The 17,479-nt window shown below is 43.3% G+C and overlaps 1 protein-coding gene across 1 annotated transcript; it reads right to left on the bottom strand.

Moving 5' to 3' along the window:
- Positions 1-15,147: 15,147 nt before the first annotated feature.
- LOC113008071 (claudin-10-like) lies at positions 15,148-16,867 on the bottom strand. The gene is made up of 5 exons (XM_026145220.1): positions 16,586-16,867; positions 16,332-16,493; positions 16,164-16,245; positions 15,945-16,052; positions 15,148-15,827 (listed from the first exon to the last, which is right to left on the bottom strand). The coding sequence occupies exons 1-5, from the start codon at positions 16,815-16,817 to the stop codon at positions 15,635-15,637; spliced, it is 777 nt and encodes a 258-aa protein (XP_026001005.1). The 5' UTR covers positions 16,818-16,867; the 3' UTR covers positions 15,148-15,634.
- Between the last annotated feature and the right edge of the window lie 612 nt (positions 16,868-17,479).

Raw genomic sequence — 17,479 nt, 5'->3', positions numbered from 1 at the left:
GAAATTAGAACTTATAGTCTACTATATTTAACAACTTTTTATGACTGTGCCCTGGCAGTGCTACAAAGACCTCCAGGACTTTAAGGGTTAAGGTACTTAACCCTTTTTTGAGCTGACTATAGCAATACAATATAAACTTAAAAATGAAAAGTAACTTTTACTAATAAACTATCATATAATGAATTCACTAAAAATATACAACAGTTACACATTTTCATCTTGTATTCTCTCAGTTTCTAGTTTTTATTAATGTCATAGTTTCAAAGGACTCTCATAAATAGTTTGAAACTATATGATCATTAAGTATTACTGTGTCTACTGTATAAAGTGCAGTTAAAAAAAAGGAGACAAAGACCATAACACATCCCCACCAAAAAGCTTTCTCAAATAGTTTTTAATAGATTAGGGCAAAAACCAGCTTGGGTCTTCTCTAGTCCTTGACCCCCCAAATTTAAGACAAAGAAGAAACAGGAAACAAAGAAAGTGTGGCATGCAGCATCCACAAATCAAGGCCAAGTTATTTCAATCACCAAATGAAGCAGCATTTATTATTAATAGCAACCATGTGTTAAACTAAATGCTCTTAAAGAGTGGATCTCCACAAACATATGGACGGCCCTGCATATGAACATTATGCAGAAATTTGTTACATTAAAAGAACATAAAATAATGAGATGACCAGCAGAATGCTAAACACAGCAACGAAGCCAACCAAAGTAAATTGTCATGACCTCACAAACAGTTACATACATAGACAGTGAACCTAAACATTACCATCAAGCAGGAATAATGACTATCATGGATGAATGGAAAACATTAATAAAATCCTAGAGTTATATTTTGGAGCACTTTTGATTTATTTCAATACGCATCCTGGACAGGGCAAAATCATGGTTTACATGTGGAATCAAGGCGGTCATTTACATGAAAAGGGAAAGACCAGCTCTGAATCGAGGAGGGGGCTTGAGGGTTCATCTTTCACCAATGTTGTAAGCGCAGCCCAACTCTCTGTGAATGGTACCCATCGCCACTGATGAATTGTCATTGATCAATGGTCTTTGATCAGTGGTTGTTGATCAATGATCATGACAATTTGGATATTAATGATCAAGAAACTGAACTCACAGCCTATTGTTCGCCAGTGGTGCTAGTTTTAGTCATTATGCAAATGTACTGTTTATAAAATTGGTGATAATCCGAAAATTCTACTCTTCATTAAACCCAACTGTCATGGTCCCCATGCCTCTCTGACTGGCTCATGTTTGCCACAGGTTTGTTTTGTTTTATCTCTCTCTCTCCTGCTTGCCTGGGCGGAGCTCATTGTGGGCTCTTGCTCTGGGTCTCGCCCTGTCGCTGATCTGCTTTACCCTATTTAACGCTGTGGCACGGAGCAGTCAGCGCTGGAACGTTGAACCTCCCGTGTTCATGCTCTTAGCTCTTATTTTAAAAAGACTCTCTCAGTGTTTAATGGTGTATTGAATCTAATCGAGCTGTCTCTGTTTAGATCTCCCTGGAACTGGTGGTGGACCCTTACCTGTGATCAAATCAAATCAAATCACTTTTATTGTCACATCACATGTGCAGGCACACTGGCACAGCACATGCGAGTGAAATTCTTGTGTGCGAGCCCCACAAGCAGCAGAGATGTGCAAACACAACAACACAAACGAGCAAAATACAAGAATGGCCAACCTGAAACTAATAAATATATGTACAATATATAATAGTGTATGCATTTCTGGATGTGTTTACTAAATATTTTCCTACGTGTGTGTGTGTGTGTGTGTATACACATTTTTACAAATTAAATAGTAAAAAAAAAAAAAAAAAAAAATAATAATAATAATAATAATAAAATATATAAAATATACAGAGTTGAATATGTGCAAAACAAGTGGCATTTATATACAGTATGGAGTGCATAATGTTAAAGTTCCAGTAGTGAAGCTGAGGTGTCTATGACGTGTTCAGCAGTCTGATGGCCTGGTGGAAGAAGCTGTCTCTCAGTCTGCTGGTACGGGACCGGATGCTGCAGAACCTCCTTCCTGATGGAAGCAGTCTGAACAGTTTATGGCTGGGGTGACTGGAGTCCTTGATGATCCTCCCCGCTTTCCTCAGGCACCGCTTCCTGTAGATGTCTTGGAGGGAGGGAAGCTCACCTCCAATTATCCGTTCAGAGCACCGCACTACTCTCTGGAGAGCTTTGCAGTTGTAGGCGGTGCTGTTGCCATACCAGGTGGTGATGCATCCAGTGAGGATGCTCTCAATGGCACAGTGATAGAAGGTCCTGAGGATGCGGGGGCTCATGCCGAATCTTTTCAGTCTCCTGAGAAAGAAGAGGCGCTGCTGCGCCTTCTTCACTGTTTTGTTTGTGTGTACTGACCACGTAAGATCCTCAGTCAGATGTACTCCAAGGAACCGGAAGCTGCTCACTCTCTCCACAGCAGCGCCGTTGATGGTGATGGGGGTGTGTACTTCTCTGCACCTCCGGAAGTCCACTATCAACTCCTTTGTCTTTGCGACGTTGAGGGTGAGATGGTTGTCTTGACACCAGTGGGTCAGGGCGCTGACCTCCTCCCTGTAAGCCGTCTCATCACCGTTGGTGATAAGACCCACCACTGTAGTGTCGTCCGCAAACTTCACAATGATGTTGGAGCTGTTAGTGGCTGTGCAGTCGTAGGTGTAGAGTGAGTACAGGAGAGGGCTCAGTACACACCCCTGTGGAGCACCAGTGTTCAGTGTGATGGGGGATGAGGTGATGCTGCCCAGTCTGACCACCTGGCGTCTGTCAGACAGGAAGCTAAGGATCCAGCTGCAGAGGGAGCTGCTCAGTCCTAGATCCTGCAGTTTCCTGTCCAGCTTCGAGGGAACGATGGTATTGAATGCTGAGCTGTAATCTACAAACAGCATCCTCACATACGTGTCTCTCTTCTCCAGGTGTGACAGGGCAGTGTGTAGTGTCAGGGCTATGGCATCATCAGTGGACCTGTTGTGGCGGTATGCAAACTGTAGAGGGTCCAGTGAGTCGGGTAGTGCAGAGCAGATGAAGTCCCTGACCAGCTTCTCGAAGCATTTGCTTACGATGGGGGTCAGGGCTACAGGTCGCCAGTCGTTCAATGAGGAGATGGTGGAGGATTTGGGTACAGGGACGATGGTGGCCATTTTGAAGCAGGCTGGGACTACAGACAGAGAGAGGGAAAGGTTGAAGATGTGCGTGAACACTCCAGCCAGCTGAGCCGCGCATGACCTGAGGACGCGGCCGGGAATCCCGTCCGGACCAGTAGCTTTGCGTGCGTTCACCTTCCTGAAGCACTTCCGCACATCCTCCTCAGACACAGTGTGCGCACTGACGTCATCCGCGGTGCGCACACTGTCCGGTCTCATGGTGTTCGCTGTGTCGAATCTAGCGTAGAATACGTTTAGATCCTCACACAGAGAGGCCGTGGTCTGCGGTGTGCTGGTTTTCCCTCTAAAGTCTGTGATCGTGTTTAGTCCCTGCCACATACTCCGAGGGTTGTCAAACTGTTGCTCCACCCTGTCCCTGTACTCACGTTTGGCTGCTTTGATCGTCTTCCGGAGTTGGTAATGTGCGTGTTTGTAGTCCGATGTGTTCGCGGAGGCAAAGGCGGTGTTCCGTGCCGCCAGTGCCGCGCGAACATCTCCGTTAATCCAGGGTTTTTGATTTGGGAAGGATTTAACTGTTCTGGATGGGACGACATCTTCCACGCATTTCCTGATAAATCCACAGACTGAGTCTGTGTACTCATCAATGTCTCTGGCGGCCACGTGAAACATTTCCCAGTCCGCGTGATCAAAACAGTCCCGCAGCGCAGACTCCGATTGGTCCGTCCAACAGTGCACCGCCCTCCGGGTTGGAGCTTCCTGTTTCAGCTTCTGCCTGTAGGCGGGCAGGAGCAGGATGGAGCAGTGATCTGATTGGCCGAATGGGGCGCGGGGGAGGGCTTTCTACGCATCCCGGAAAGAGGTGTAACAGTGGTCGAGTAGCCGGTTTCCACGTGTGTTAAAAAGGATGTGTTGATGGAGTTTTGGTGAGACTTTCTTCAGGTTTCCCTTATTAAAGTCTCCGGCTGTGATAAACGCTGCCTCTGGGTGTGCGGTTTCCTCACTGCTGATCGCGCTGTACAGTTCCCTGAGTGCACGGTCAGTGTCGGCTTGTGGGGGAATGTAAACAGCCGTAATAATCACTGCTGTAAATTCCCTCGGTAGCCAGAATGGCCGGCACTTAATCATCAGGTACTCAAGGTCCGGTGAGCAGAAGGATTTGACCGGGTGCACGTTCGCATAATCACACCAGCTGTTGTTGATCATGAAACATAAACCACCGCCTCTGCTTTTCCCAGTAAGATCCTGTGACCTGTCCGCGCGGTGCACGGAGAACCCCGGTAGTTGTATTGCGGAGTCCGGTACTTTGTCCGATAGCCAGGTTTCTGTGAGGCAGATCACGCAGCAGTCCCGCATCTCTCGCTGGAATGAGATCCGTGCCCGAAGCTCGCACAGCTTGTTCTCCAGAGACTGCACATTAGCCAGTAATAAACTGGGTAACGGTGGTCTGTAAGTGCGCCGTCTCAGTCGAACCAGAACGCCAGATCTTCTCCCTCTGCGTCGGCGTTTGCGGCCTCCAGGGCCAGAGAACAAAGGCGTCTCAGGTGAAATGAATGGGGGGTCTGCAAACGGAGCGTCCGTGTTGCAAAACTTGAACTCCGGAAAGTTATAAGAAAGACCGTCTTTTATGTCCAGTAAGGTTTGTCGGTCGTACACAAGGAGACAAGTGCTGCTCGTGAAAAAATAAAGGAAAAGTAAAATTAAACACAGAAGAAAGCCGTTGCTTGGGGGAGCTCGCGACGAGGCTGCCATACTCGGTGCCATCTTGTCTGATCCCTGAGCGTGTCAGCATAAGTGGGAATCGGAGCAAGAGTGGGTGAGGACAAGTGACTGTGCGAGAGAAGAGGAGTGGCGTAAATTGGACTGTGTGAAAAGTGAGCGTGGATTTCCTCCCTTCCATCCCCTGGAGCCCTGGACCACTACCCCTTTCACTGTATATACGTATCACTGTGGTTTCACTTTGTGTCAATAAATTGTCACCCTTTTGATTGCCAGAATGCTGTCTGCGCTTGGATGTATCCGTTAGCCATGACACCAACAGGCGTGGAGCAGCTTTACACACTCTTAAACAAGTCAGAGATAGTTCTACCACCAATCTCCAATGCAGGCCCCCATTTAAAAATAAATGAATAAAAGGTACTTTGATTGAAGTGTAGCAGAACTCCCCAATCCAAATGAAGAGTTTTTCTGAATTTCAGTCAACATTTCAAACTGGGGTTTTCAAGATGGCAGCTTGAAGTGAGGTTTTACCAGGGAGTGCTAGCACGCCAGTTCGCTGATTTTACACTAGCTATAACACGGATATTAACTATCTGTAAGTCTGGGATGAGCATCAGCAACCATTTTTTTAAACAGTCCGACAACATGCCGCAAAGGAAAGTTGTAGTGTCTGACACTGCGGAGAAGCTAATGAGGGAACTAGCATGGGAACCGACATGGAGTTGGTCAGTGCGCCCCAGGGTGGCTGTGGCTACAATGTAGCTTGCCATCACCAGTGTGTGAATGTGTGTGTGAATGGGTGGATGACTGGATATGTAAAGCGCTTTGGGGTCCTTAGGGACTAGTAAAGCGCTATATAAATACAGGCCATTTACAGGCCATTTTACCATTAGATTGGAACCAGCGGTCCGCGAGGTAATCCGGGAAGTATCTGTGAACCTCACTAAAGTCATTGAAGATAAACTTGGACCAGTCTCTCTGCTTTTAAAAGCGCAAGGCAAACAGCTGGAGGACCATGAGACACGGATAAAGGAAGCGGAGGCCCGGATGTCGGTTTTGGAGGAGATCACAAACCCGGCGCTGGATAAGCTCCAGTCACTAGAGAAGCGGGTAAAGGAGCTAGCAGATCGCGCTAATGATTTGGAAAATAGAGGGGAAAGGAAAAATATTTGTATTATTGGTGTCCTGGGGGGCGCAGAAGGTAGCGACCCTATTAGTTTTTTCGAGTGCTGGATGCCTGAGCTTAATATCAAAACAAAAGCTGGCCGACTTAAAGTGGAAAGAGCGCACCGCACAGCAGCCCAAGTCCGTCCTCTGGACAGAGAGCACGTCCTGTGCTGATGAGACTGCACAACTATCAAGACAAACAGCGGATTATGAATGCAGCATGGGCAATGAGCAGGGACAACAAGCCCTTGAAGCACGGGAACGCCACAGTGATGATTTTCCAGGATTATTTGGTCACGATTGTACATAAACAGAAAAAGTTTTGATGAGATAAAGAAGCGCCTTAGATCCATTGGAGCTGACTATAGGCAGATTTACCCTGCTCTGCTGAAGGTGACCCACCGTGGATCCACTAAGATCTTCAGAGATGTGGCTGAGGTGGAAGGCTTCATCGAGTCGTTGGACTTAGCCCCTGTGGCTGACGGCAAGTGAGAGTTGGCCTCCATTCGTCGTCCAACTCGATCGTGGATTTCTTTTACTCCACACCTCAAGTAGCTGCCTATGGTTGACTGTTCCTATATATTTCTCAGTTTTTTCTTCCTTCAGACGCTAAGTAGTTAACATTCAGTGCCACTATCACTATCTTTCGCTATGAGGTCGACTACAGTTTGCTAACTGTAGCATGGGAGATGGGTGGTCTCGTAGGGTGTCTTGCATTGAAATCTGGTGCAATGACACGGTTACTGCATTCACCAGATATCAACACAATTTCGATCCTCCTCACGTGTTAACGTGCCACAAACAGGACTTTAATATCACCAACCATTCCAATTTTATCACGATGTATCCATATAAATGGCCCACCCTGTAGAATCATCTTGCTAAATATGGTATGTTATGAGCATTGCTATAACACCCGGGGTGTTTTTCTTTTGGGGTAGGGAAGTATCGTCTGCTGTTAGGAAACCACTACACTCACGATCCTCCGCTTTAGGAGCGGGACAGGGGGTTCTTCTTATTTTTGTTTTGGTAACGTTGAGCATTGTTTCTTCAGTTTGCCAGTTAGCTTCACAAAATTGGTGAACTTAAATGTTAGAAACTCAATTCACTGGAGGGGACTTTAACTGTCATTTAAACCCAACTAGCACTATTGGTAACATAGTTATATTAGACCATGCGGCGGTTTTCATTCATTGTAACCTCAGGAATGTGGCTCCCTGGGATAGACATTGGCACTTTACCCTGCTATCCTGTATAATCTTGGATTCACAGGTTACCTCACAGAGGAACTTGGACAGTTTTTGTCAATTAAGACACCCTCCACGGAAAACCCGTCTTTACTCTGGAAGACACTAAAGGCCTACTCAAGAGGTCTCATTATTTCATATACTAAAGGTAAGAAGCGTAGATAAGCAGAGCAGAGGAAGGTTTTGGAATCCAAGCTAAAACACACAGAAGGAGATTATCTTAAAAAACCTTCTAAGGGTAAACTCAAAGAAATTTATGCTGTTTGTTCGGCATTAGACTGTCTATTGACAAAAGACGCAGAGACTAAAATTTGATATGCTAGGCAAAGGTTATATGAACACGGTGGCAAACTTGGGAAATACTTAGTATACCTGACTAAGAAGAAATCAGACTCTCAGAATATCACTTCAAGCAAAGATGTGCTGGGTTTTATAAAGAATTCAGAGAAATTTCAGCTGGCCCGCTGTTGAACATGTACAATGACTCCTTTAAAAAGGGTCTCTTGCCCAATTCTCTTTTAGGGAAGCCGATATATCCCTTATACTTAAAAAGGGTAAGCTACCTGAAGATTGTGCCTCCTACAGGCCAATCTCTTTGTTGAATGTGGATCTGAAAATCCTCTCCAAGATATTAGCGAAACGTCCAGAACTTTTACTCCCCTTTCTAATTAACGAGGACCAAATGGGTTTAATTAAAGGGCACAACTCTTATAATAACATGCGTAGGTTGTTGAATATGATCCAGTTCTTCCAACAAAAGTCTCTGCCTGGTACGGTGATTTCCCTTGAGGCCGAGAAGCCTTTTGACTGTGTTGAATGGTCTTACCTGTTTTTTACGCGACACCAATTCGGTTTCAGTGGAAATTTTATAAACTGGATTAAGTTACTTTATAACAATCACTGCTCTGCAGTTCTCACAAACGGGGTGCGGTCCTCCAACTTCCAGATACTGAAGGGAACCAGGCTGTCCCCTCTCCCCTCTGCTCTTTGCCTTAGCCATCGAGCCACTGGCAGAGGTGGTACAAGCTCAGGCAGACATACATGGTTTATCCATAGGACAAAGACAGCATAAGATTACTTTGTATGCTGATGATGTACTTGTTGTGTTCGGCCGGAAACATCAATCCCCTCTCTGGTTGAAACTATTAATAGGTTTAATGAGATCTCAGGCTATAAAATTAATTTCAGTAAATCAGAAGTGATGCCATTGGGCAGTCTAAAACAAAATCCACGTGCCCCTTCTCCGTTTCCCTTCACTTGGTCCCCACAGGGCTTTACGTATCTGGGAATTAGGGTCATGCCCGCATTTCGACCAGATGTATAAGTAATTTTACCCCCTTATCTGAGCAAGTCAAATTAGATTTGGAGAGATGGCAGTCCTTACCTCTATCCTTGCTCAGCCGTATTGCACTTCTGAAAATGAGCATTCTACCCAGGCTACTTTACCCAATAGAGATGGTTCCAACCCTCTTCCCACATAAAAAACTATTCAAACTCTAAATGGCTGGTGTAGCTCCTTTGTTTGGGAAGGGAGGAAACCTTGTCTTACAATATCCTCGTTATGTCTTCCATCCTCAAAGGGGGGCCTTAATTTCCCAGCTATGTGGAAGTATCAGCTGAGCACCTATATGCTGCCGATTGAGTACAACAGCCTGCTCCTGTCTGGTTGGATATTGAGAACTCTGTCCAACTTCCATTTGAAAAAAAAAAGCTTTTTGTGGGAAAACTTAAGACCTTAAGGATGTTCTGTAGCAACCTACAAACATTGTCTACTGTTAGATCTTGGCAAATGGTTCAAAAACTAGAAGGAAGGTCTCACTTAACTTCTCTTTTCACTCCCTTATCTGACTATCCTCTCTTTCTGCCCAGGTATTTCTACCTTTTATGGCCTAATATACGGGTCTAACCTTGTGTCCTTTGACCAGCTACCTGATAAATACAACATTCATAGGCACGACTTCTTTAGATATTTACAAGTGAGGGACCATATCCAAAGGGCAACAACAATACTTAATAATCAAACTGTCTCTAACTGTGAAAAGCAGATATTTCAGCCAAACCTTAGAAGAAAATTTGTTATGGCCTGTTAACAGAATTTGGGGTCACGGACACAACTTATTTGAAGAGGACTTGGGAAAAGGAATTACATATTGAGATTATTGACGAGGTCTGGGAAGAAGCCTGTGAGAATGCTAAATCTCTGAGCATCTGTAATAAAGTAAAGACAATCCAAATTAAAATTCTACACAGAGCTCACATACACTTTCTCAATGCCATAAATACAATTCAGGCCTTTCTCTATGTGCCCTAAATGTAAAATAGAGGTGGGCAACCTTATGCACTATGGTCCTGGCAGATAATACAACAATTTTGGTTTGTCATAAAGTGTGAACTGGATAAGATTTTCACCACTGACACTTAATGCAATCCATTGTGTATGCTGCTCGGAGTGGCGAAGGACAAAATGAGGGGGGAGTTTGGAAAGCAGCTCTATGTGCTGTTAACAATCTGCGCAAGGAAATGTGTCCTTTTGAACTGGATCACAGACATGGCCCCATGTAAGACTCAATGGCACCGGACGGTACTGGAATATGTGTCACTAGATTTCCTAACATGCATGTTACATGTTGTTCACGAGTGATGGGAGAAGGGAGCGGGAGATCGACAGATGGATTGGTGCAGCGGCTGCAGTGAAGCGGACGCTGCACAGGTCCGTCGTGGTCAAGAGAGAGCTAGCGTATAAGTGAAGCTCTCAATTTACCGGTCGATCTACGTCCCTACCCTCATCTATGGTCACGATCTGTGGGTAGTGACCGAAAGAACGAGATTGCGAATGCAAGCGGCGGAAATGGGTTTCCCCTGATGGGTGGCCGGCCTCTCCCTTAGAGATAGGGTGAGAAGTTTGGCCATTCGGGAGGGGCTCAGAGTAGAGCCGCTGCTGCTCAACATCGAAAAGAGCCAGCTGAGGTTGGACATCTGACAAGGATGCCCCCTGGGCGCCTCCTGGGTGAGGTTTTCCAGGCATGTCCCACTGGGAGGAGGCCCCGGGGCAGACCCAGGACACACTGGAGAGATTATATCTCTCGGCCGGCCTGGGAACGCCTTGGTGTTCCCCCGGATAAGCTGGAAGAGGTGGCTGGGGAGAGGGAGGTCTGGGCTTCTCTGCTTGGGCTACTGCCCCTGCGACCCGGCCCCGGATAAGCGGAAGAAAATGGATGGATGGATGGATGGATGGATGGCATGTTACTTATTAGCAGTGATGGGAATAACGGTGTTACAAGTAACGGCATTACTAACGGCATTACTTTTTTCAGTAACGAGTAATCTAACTACTTACTATTGCTATCGTTGCAACGCTGTTACCATTACACATCTTTTTAGAAGTGCATTTTGTTAACTTTTGTCTGTTTTTGTTTTATACCTTGTGAAGCAATTTGTGATCTTTTATCTAGAAATGTGCTATATAAATAAAATTTTACTTACTTATTTTACTTACTTACTAGCAAGAAAATGCAGTGCTGTCGCATTACTATTTTTCAGCAAACAGACGGTTGAAGCTGTCTTCAGCTTACTGCTTCTTATATCAGTTGCACGGAAGTAGCTGTCTACGTAGGTAATCTGGGCGCTACAGCTTTAAGCAGCTAAGTGCTCCCACGGAGGGCAATCGTTTTCTGGCAGACGATCACTTTTTGGCACAACACCTGGAGCTAGGGGGGTAAAACAATCACATGTGTGCTGCTGTTTGACTGAGGAAGAATAAAGTAGTCGTGGTAAGCCAATTACATGACCACTTCAAGATTACAAAGCAACAAAGTGATATATACCAGTTTTTAAATTGTGTTGATAGGCCTCGTAAAACCAGAGTCATGATAAACAATATATACGCGGCGTTTTTTCCTCAATAGTTTCGTCACATTTACTGTCTAAGGACAGCGCAGCGAGCACTCTCTGCTTATGACCAAAAAAATTTAAAAACAAAACAAAAACAGCCCGTTTGTGTTGGTGGAAAAATGCACCATGCCGACCAATTAAAAAAAATGATATGGCAACATGACATTTGGTTGTTTAGGAAGAGGGGAAGCTTTAGGCGTGACGGCGAGAGAGAGAGAGAGAGAGAGAGAGAGAGCGAGAGAGAGAGAGCGTGGCTCAGGTGGTTGGGAAGCGTATCTGTAACCGGAAGGTCGCCGGTTCGATCCCCGGGCTCTCTGTCCTGGTCGTTGTGTCCTTGGGCAAGACACTTTACCCTACTGCCTACTGGTGTTGGCCAGAGGGGCCGATGGCGCGATATGCCAGCCTCGCTTCTGTCAGTCCGCCCCAGGGCAGCTGTGGCTACAGCTGTAGCTTGCCTCCACCAGTGTGTGAATGCGAGAGTGAATGAATAGTGGCACTGTAAAGCACTTTGGGTGCCTTGAAAAGCGCTATATAAATGCAATCCATTATTATTATCACAATGCGACTCAGTTCACCCAAATTTTTGTCTTGCCTCCTATAAGGTAGTTCATCCCTCCGGCAAAGGTTACTCTTGCATTAGCAAGCTCGGACCCTCCGATCTTAGTGCACTTCATTCCAACTAAGACCAAAATTGATTTGAAGAAAGACAGGATAATATAGATGATGATAAGAGCCCGGCACATGTGACAGAGTACTAATAAATCTAAGCTCCTAAACAGTGTCCCAGAACTGTCTGCGCTTAACCCCCTCATTAGCTACTGAATTCAGGCAGAAAAACACATCCAAACACAGGCAAACATGAGAGGACACACTTGGTTATATCAAAACATGTTTAACCTTTTACTGTCTTCCATGTGTTTTGTAAAGATCACCTTGGTCATTGTGTTTGTTGTTGGTGCCCAGGCTTCTGATGGAATGGCAGGAGAAGGCTCATTACGTACTTAGATGGTAAATGATTATTATGATACAAAACTGTGATTTTAATTGATTGGTGATATTCACTAAGTAACTGGGAAATGAAAAATACTTTATTTTATTATGTATATGTATAAGTTAACTTTTTATTATGATATATATTTCAGGGTCGCAGGGGGGCTGGAGCCTATCTCAGCTGCCTCGCGACACTGAATTAGATAAGCGGAAGAAAATGTATGTATGTATATATCTTTCAGTAACAGTATTTGGTTGTCTGAGATTAATGTGAATAAGAAATCAGACCTCTTTGCACGATATCCAAAGAGTCATCAGTGTAAATACCCTACACAGTACTATGCTGTGAGAATAGGTTCCAGGATGCCAGACCTTCATGCCAACTTCACAGAGTCTGACAGTTTGGTCAGGAACATGGATAAGTAGCTCACTGGAGGTCACATTGTAGAGCTCTGGCAATTTTCCTCCTGTTTCTCCTCAAACGAAAGAGCAAATGTCGGTCCTGCAGCTGGGTTGACACCCGTTTCCCTGTCGAGCCTTCTACATGTAATGACCAATCTCTGGGTATATCCTCCACATGCTCGAGACTTTACTGGCAAACACAACAAATATTGTAGTACCAATTATTGATGTGCAGTCATCAAGAAGCTAGACATTTGTGCAAGCTACAGTCTCATGCCACCAGCAGTCATGAGGACAACAACAAAAGTTGAGAAAATCAGTCAGGAGGGATAAGTAGAGAGTGGCAGTCATTGTTGCAAAGATTGTAATTTGTAAGTTTTTCTCAAAATTATAAAGATATTTTTGAATATCAGTTATGAGTTTATAAAATCACACTGGACATCAGTATCCCCGCGGAACACACAATATCTTCTATTAGGATGTTGTGAGCTACTTTATATATGTGTTGTTGCTTGGTTGATAATTCTTGAACTAATGTTGCATAACTTTCTGGTCTGTTTGGCAAGAGAGTGACAGGCAAAAGTGAAACAGCCAGACAGCACAGAAGATAAGATCATATACAGGCACATAAAGAACAGATGTCAGAGGATTCCTCGACACAGACGCAAGATCAGAAATAGAGTGGTCCGGTGTTTAGCACTCTCACCTCATAGCAGAAAAAGCTTCTGGTTGTGTGTGGTGTTTGCATATTTGACCAGCTCCAGTACCTGATGTGCGTTTTCTCCAGATACTCCAGCTTCCTCCCAAAATCTAAAGACATGAATGTCAGGCTAATTGGTGATGCAAAGCTGGCTGTGAATGTGAGGTAGATAAAGTGCTTGGAGTGTAGAGAATAAAGCTTTTCACTCACTATGCGTTTATGTGCTACTCTGGCTCTCTTCCATGGTGTGTTTTTTGTTCTGTCTCCTGCCCCTCACCCCTACTAAATGGAGACAGATGGCTGCCCCTACCTGAGCCTGGTTCTGCTGGAGGTTTCTTCCTGTTAAAAGGGAATTTTTCCTTTCCACTGTTGCCAAGAACTTGCTCATTGGGGGTTATCTGATTGTTGGGAATATATCTGTATTATTGTAGGATCTTTACCTGAAAATATAAAGCACCTTAAGGCAACTGTTGTTATGATTTGGGGCTACATAAATAAAACTGAATTGAAAGTGCTGTATGAATGTATGGTTAAAGTGTGACCTTTAATTAAAGTTACTTTGAGTTTGTCAGTAACATTAGAAAGTGCCACATAAATGCAAGTATATTACATGACGCTGTTGGTGCTTCTGCTTTGCATGCGCAAGCACAAATGCTAATGCTAATGTTAATATAACAATAAAAAAATTCAAATCCATTTATTCTTAGCTAACTGAGATTACCTGAACTGAGATTAAAACAGAGATTTAGGGTTTAGGCCTAGGGGTCATAAGATTGTAAGGTCACCTGAGCTGCCATTTCAATAAGTGTGGGAAACACTTGCATGTCACCTTCAGATTCATATATTTTGTTGGGATCCTGGGTCTCCTGACCCAGCGTTTTTAGTTATTTGTGATTCTTGTATTTTGTGCTCGTGTGATTTATTCTATGGTTTCTAGTTTGGATCCCTTGCCCTTCATGTTTCTCTGTGCCCCCTCTGTTCTGTGTAAGTCTGTGTTTCTTGGTCTGTGTCTTTGCATGTTTCGAGTTTCTTGTGTTTTCTGTCACTCTGTATTGTGAATTATGCTCTCATGGTTGGTCTTTTGTTACTCCCTCGAGTCTAGTTTCTTGTGTTCCAAGCTTAGTATTTCCCTCTGTGTATTTTGGTTCTTAGAGTCCTCTGCTTTATGGTTTATGTCTCTGTGTTTCTTAGTTGCTGTCTCCACCGTGTCAAGTTCGCGTCTCTGTGTTATACTTCCTGTTTTACTTTGAAGGTCTGTGTCTTATGTGAATGTGTTCTACTTTGCTTCCTTGTCTCGTCAGTTCTGATTTCTCCCAGCCGTGCCCTCCTTCTGTGTCCCACTGCCCTCATTACTTCCCATTGTATTTAAACCCTGTGTTTCTCTGAGTCAGTGTCACGTCGTCCCTCATGCTGTGTGGATCTCCCTGTGTCTCCCTGTGAGTTTAGTTTGCTTTTGTATGCTTTTTCCCTGCCAGTAAATAAAGCTGGGTTTTTGTGTTTAAACCTCGTGCCTGAGTGCCTGCATCTTGGGTCCAACTCCCGCCTGCCACACAGCGTCTCTTGACATATTTAAATTGTTATAACTGTTGTGTTTTCATGTCTTAGATAAAACAGGACATAAGAACTGAATAATGTAAAACCTAAAAAAAATAGGTGTGTAGTTCAGCTGTTGTAAACCCTTATTATGAAGGAACTTTTGACCCAGACTATACTGTCCAGGTATAGAATATGAACAGTATGTGAAGTTCAATACATTATTTGCTCGTACCAAAGACAGACAAAAAGTAGCCTCTCGTTAAACAAAATTGCCAACTCATTACTCTCTATTGTTTTATTGTCTTTAAGAATAAAGATAATTTCTATATAAACTGCTTCAAAAAAAAAAAAAAAAGTACAAACTGTGTGATTAATAAAAGTAACCAGAAGGAAAAAATGGTGCGTTCGATACTCAAAATTCCCTGGGGAGGTACCCCTCAAAACCCAAGTTCAATGTGTTCTCCTCAATATGCAAACAAAGCACCACCATTCATACGCAAATGTGCACTTTACATTTCTGTTATGCTTTATTAATTTTAAATGATGCACCTTGATGCAGATGCAGGGAAAACACAATTTTGTTTCATGATAGTGGAAAAATTAATGTAGTAAATATGTCCTGTCATGTCACAGTTGAAAGCTTAAACAGCTCTTAGAAGTAGCTTGAAGCTGTGTTGCCATCAATAAAAAAAAAATTCCATTGTTTCAGGATGCCCGTATTATTATTAGTAACACTTTTGGTTTCATAATCACAAAAGTGTTGTAAAGACAAATACTTGATTTGACATTTAATGACTCTCAAAGTAAAACACACACATTCTTTGTGAAAGAAAAACAAAAATAATTCTGTGTAGGTTCGTCACACATATGAATAAGTGACCGATGTCTTGGTGACACTGTTGATCTCTGAGATGCTACTGGCTCTGCTGCTGCTGATCGTCCTTGGTTTTTTACTCCTACTAATCTCTGTGGAAGCCAAAGACACAACGCTTTTTTGTGTTGGAACAAAAGTGTAGGCATCTTGGAACTGATGCGTAGCATACCTCTTTGAGCTGTCAAGGTACAATTCCGAAAATGAATTCATGACTCTAATTGTGTATTGCAGACTGAGGTTGGCTAATTGTAAAAACAACAACAAACAAACAAATGACACAGAAGCGGTATTTTACCTTGAGTGACACCCTTCTCTTCCTGCAAAGATACTGTAAATAAGTCCTCCAACAATAAGTAAGGTAGAGCCTCCCCAGCCAATGAAGACACCTACTCCTATTTCAAACCTGCCAATAAATACAAGAATATTTCAAGTGCAATTCTCCCTCATAGGAAAAACAATGATCTAAATGTGAGTCATCAAGTACGCAGACTTATCATATATATCTGCTACATACTTCTGTTCCATGTAGTTTGGATCTTCAAACTCAGCTCTTATTTTATTTCCATAGTAGGAGTAAGCAATCATAGAACACATCCCTGAAACAATACTCACACAATTACTTAAATATTAAACAGTGCAATATCTAACAATGTGACTCAGTTCAAACAAATTTCTGTCTTGCCTCCTATAAGGTAGTTCATCCCTCCGGCAAAGGTTACTCTTGCATTAGCAAGCTCGGACCCTCCGATCTTAGTGCACTTCATTCCAACTAAGACCAAAATTGATCCGAAGAAACACAGGATAATACAGATGATGATAAGAGCCCGGCACATGTGAATGTCCCCTGTCCACAAGCAGAAAAAAAGCGGTTAAAGGCACTAAGTTCACTGGGTTTTTATCTTTAATTTATGGTATTCTGAGGGACGGTTTACTTACAGTTCAGTGCCAGCATGGATGGAATTCCCTTGCAGTCAGATACTCCAGTTGAATCAGATATGCAGTCCTTCCACAAGTTCGAGTAGTAGTTTGATGTCGCCAGGACCACGTTGCTGACTTCAGACCAGGTCCAGATATCTGTTGGCATTGTGGAGCAGACCAGAATCCATCCACACACACATACTACAAAGCAGCCTATCTCCATGTACATCACCATAGTCCTATAACCCATTATTGCTTCAGATTTCAGCACCAAGACAGACTACTAACAAATCTAAGCTCCTTAACACAAACCACAGTGCATTTTTTCCAGAACTGTCTTCTTTGAACTCCCTTCTCACGTGCTGAATAGAGGAGGGCATGCAGTGGCACCGCCCCCCTGAAGAAGTCACTTAGATACGTGACAAAACATTTCTCTATTTGAAACGCTACTTGAGAAGGAACAGTATAAATAATAAATAAATAATAAGCCTTCTAGGTAGGATTTCATTACCTGAATTATTAGTGATGCACCAATGAATCCATACTATTTGCATACTTAATCTTTTAATGTTAATACACATCTACTCATATATAAGCATATATTATTAACAAAACTTACCAGCAGTATAAAGTTCACTAAAATCATCTCCAGCTGCAAGCTGCAAGTAATATACACATTAAGTAATTAACAGCTATGATTAATAATGTAATTTATACATTCATTTTTTTAATTATATTTTGAAGTCAAATAGCTTGCAGGATTCAATTCAATTCAATTTTATTTATATAGCGCCAAATCACAACATAAGTCGCCTCAAGGCGCTTCATAGGATGATGCTGTTGTTTATATAGTCAAAGAAGAAGGAGTCAAAATACAAGTTTTCTCATTCAGAGAACATTTATTTAAGCCAT

Source organism: Astatotilapia calliptera, chromosome 16 (genome assembly GCF_900246225.1).
Source record: "Astatotilapia calliptera chromosome 16, fAstCal1.2, whole genome shotgun sequence".
NCBI lineage: Eukaryota > Metazoa > Chordata > Actinopteri > Cichliformes > Cichlidae > Astatotilapia > Astatotilapia calliptera.
This window is presented reverse-complemented; position numbering and strand designations above follow the sequence as displayed.

Excerpts from the sequence above, each read along its gene's own strand:
- LOC113008071 (XM_026145220.1), bottom strand. The coding sequence starts at position 16,817 with ATGGGTTATAGGACTATGGTGATGTACATGGAGATAGGCTGCTTTGTA. Across the intron at positions 16,246-16,331 it reads GATGAACTACCTTATAGGAG|GGATGTGTTCTATGATTGCT; the intron begins GCAAGACAGAAA and ends GTATTGTTTCAG. Across the intron at positions 15,828-15,944 it reads AGAGAAGGGTGTCACTCAAG|CTCAAAGAGGTATGCTACGC; the intron begins GTAAAATACCGC and ends GTACCTTGACAG.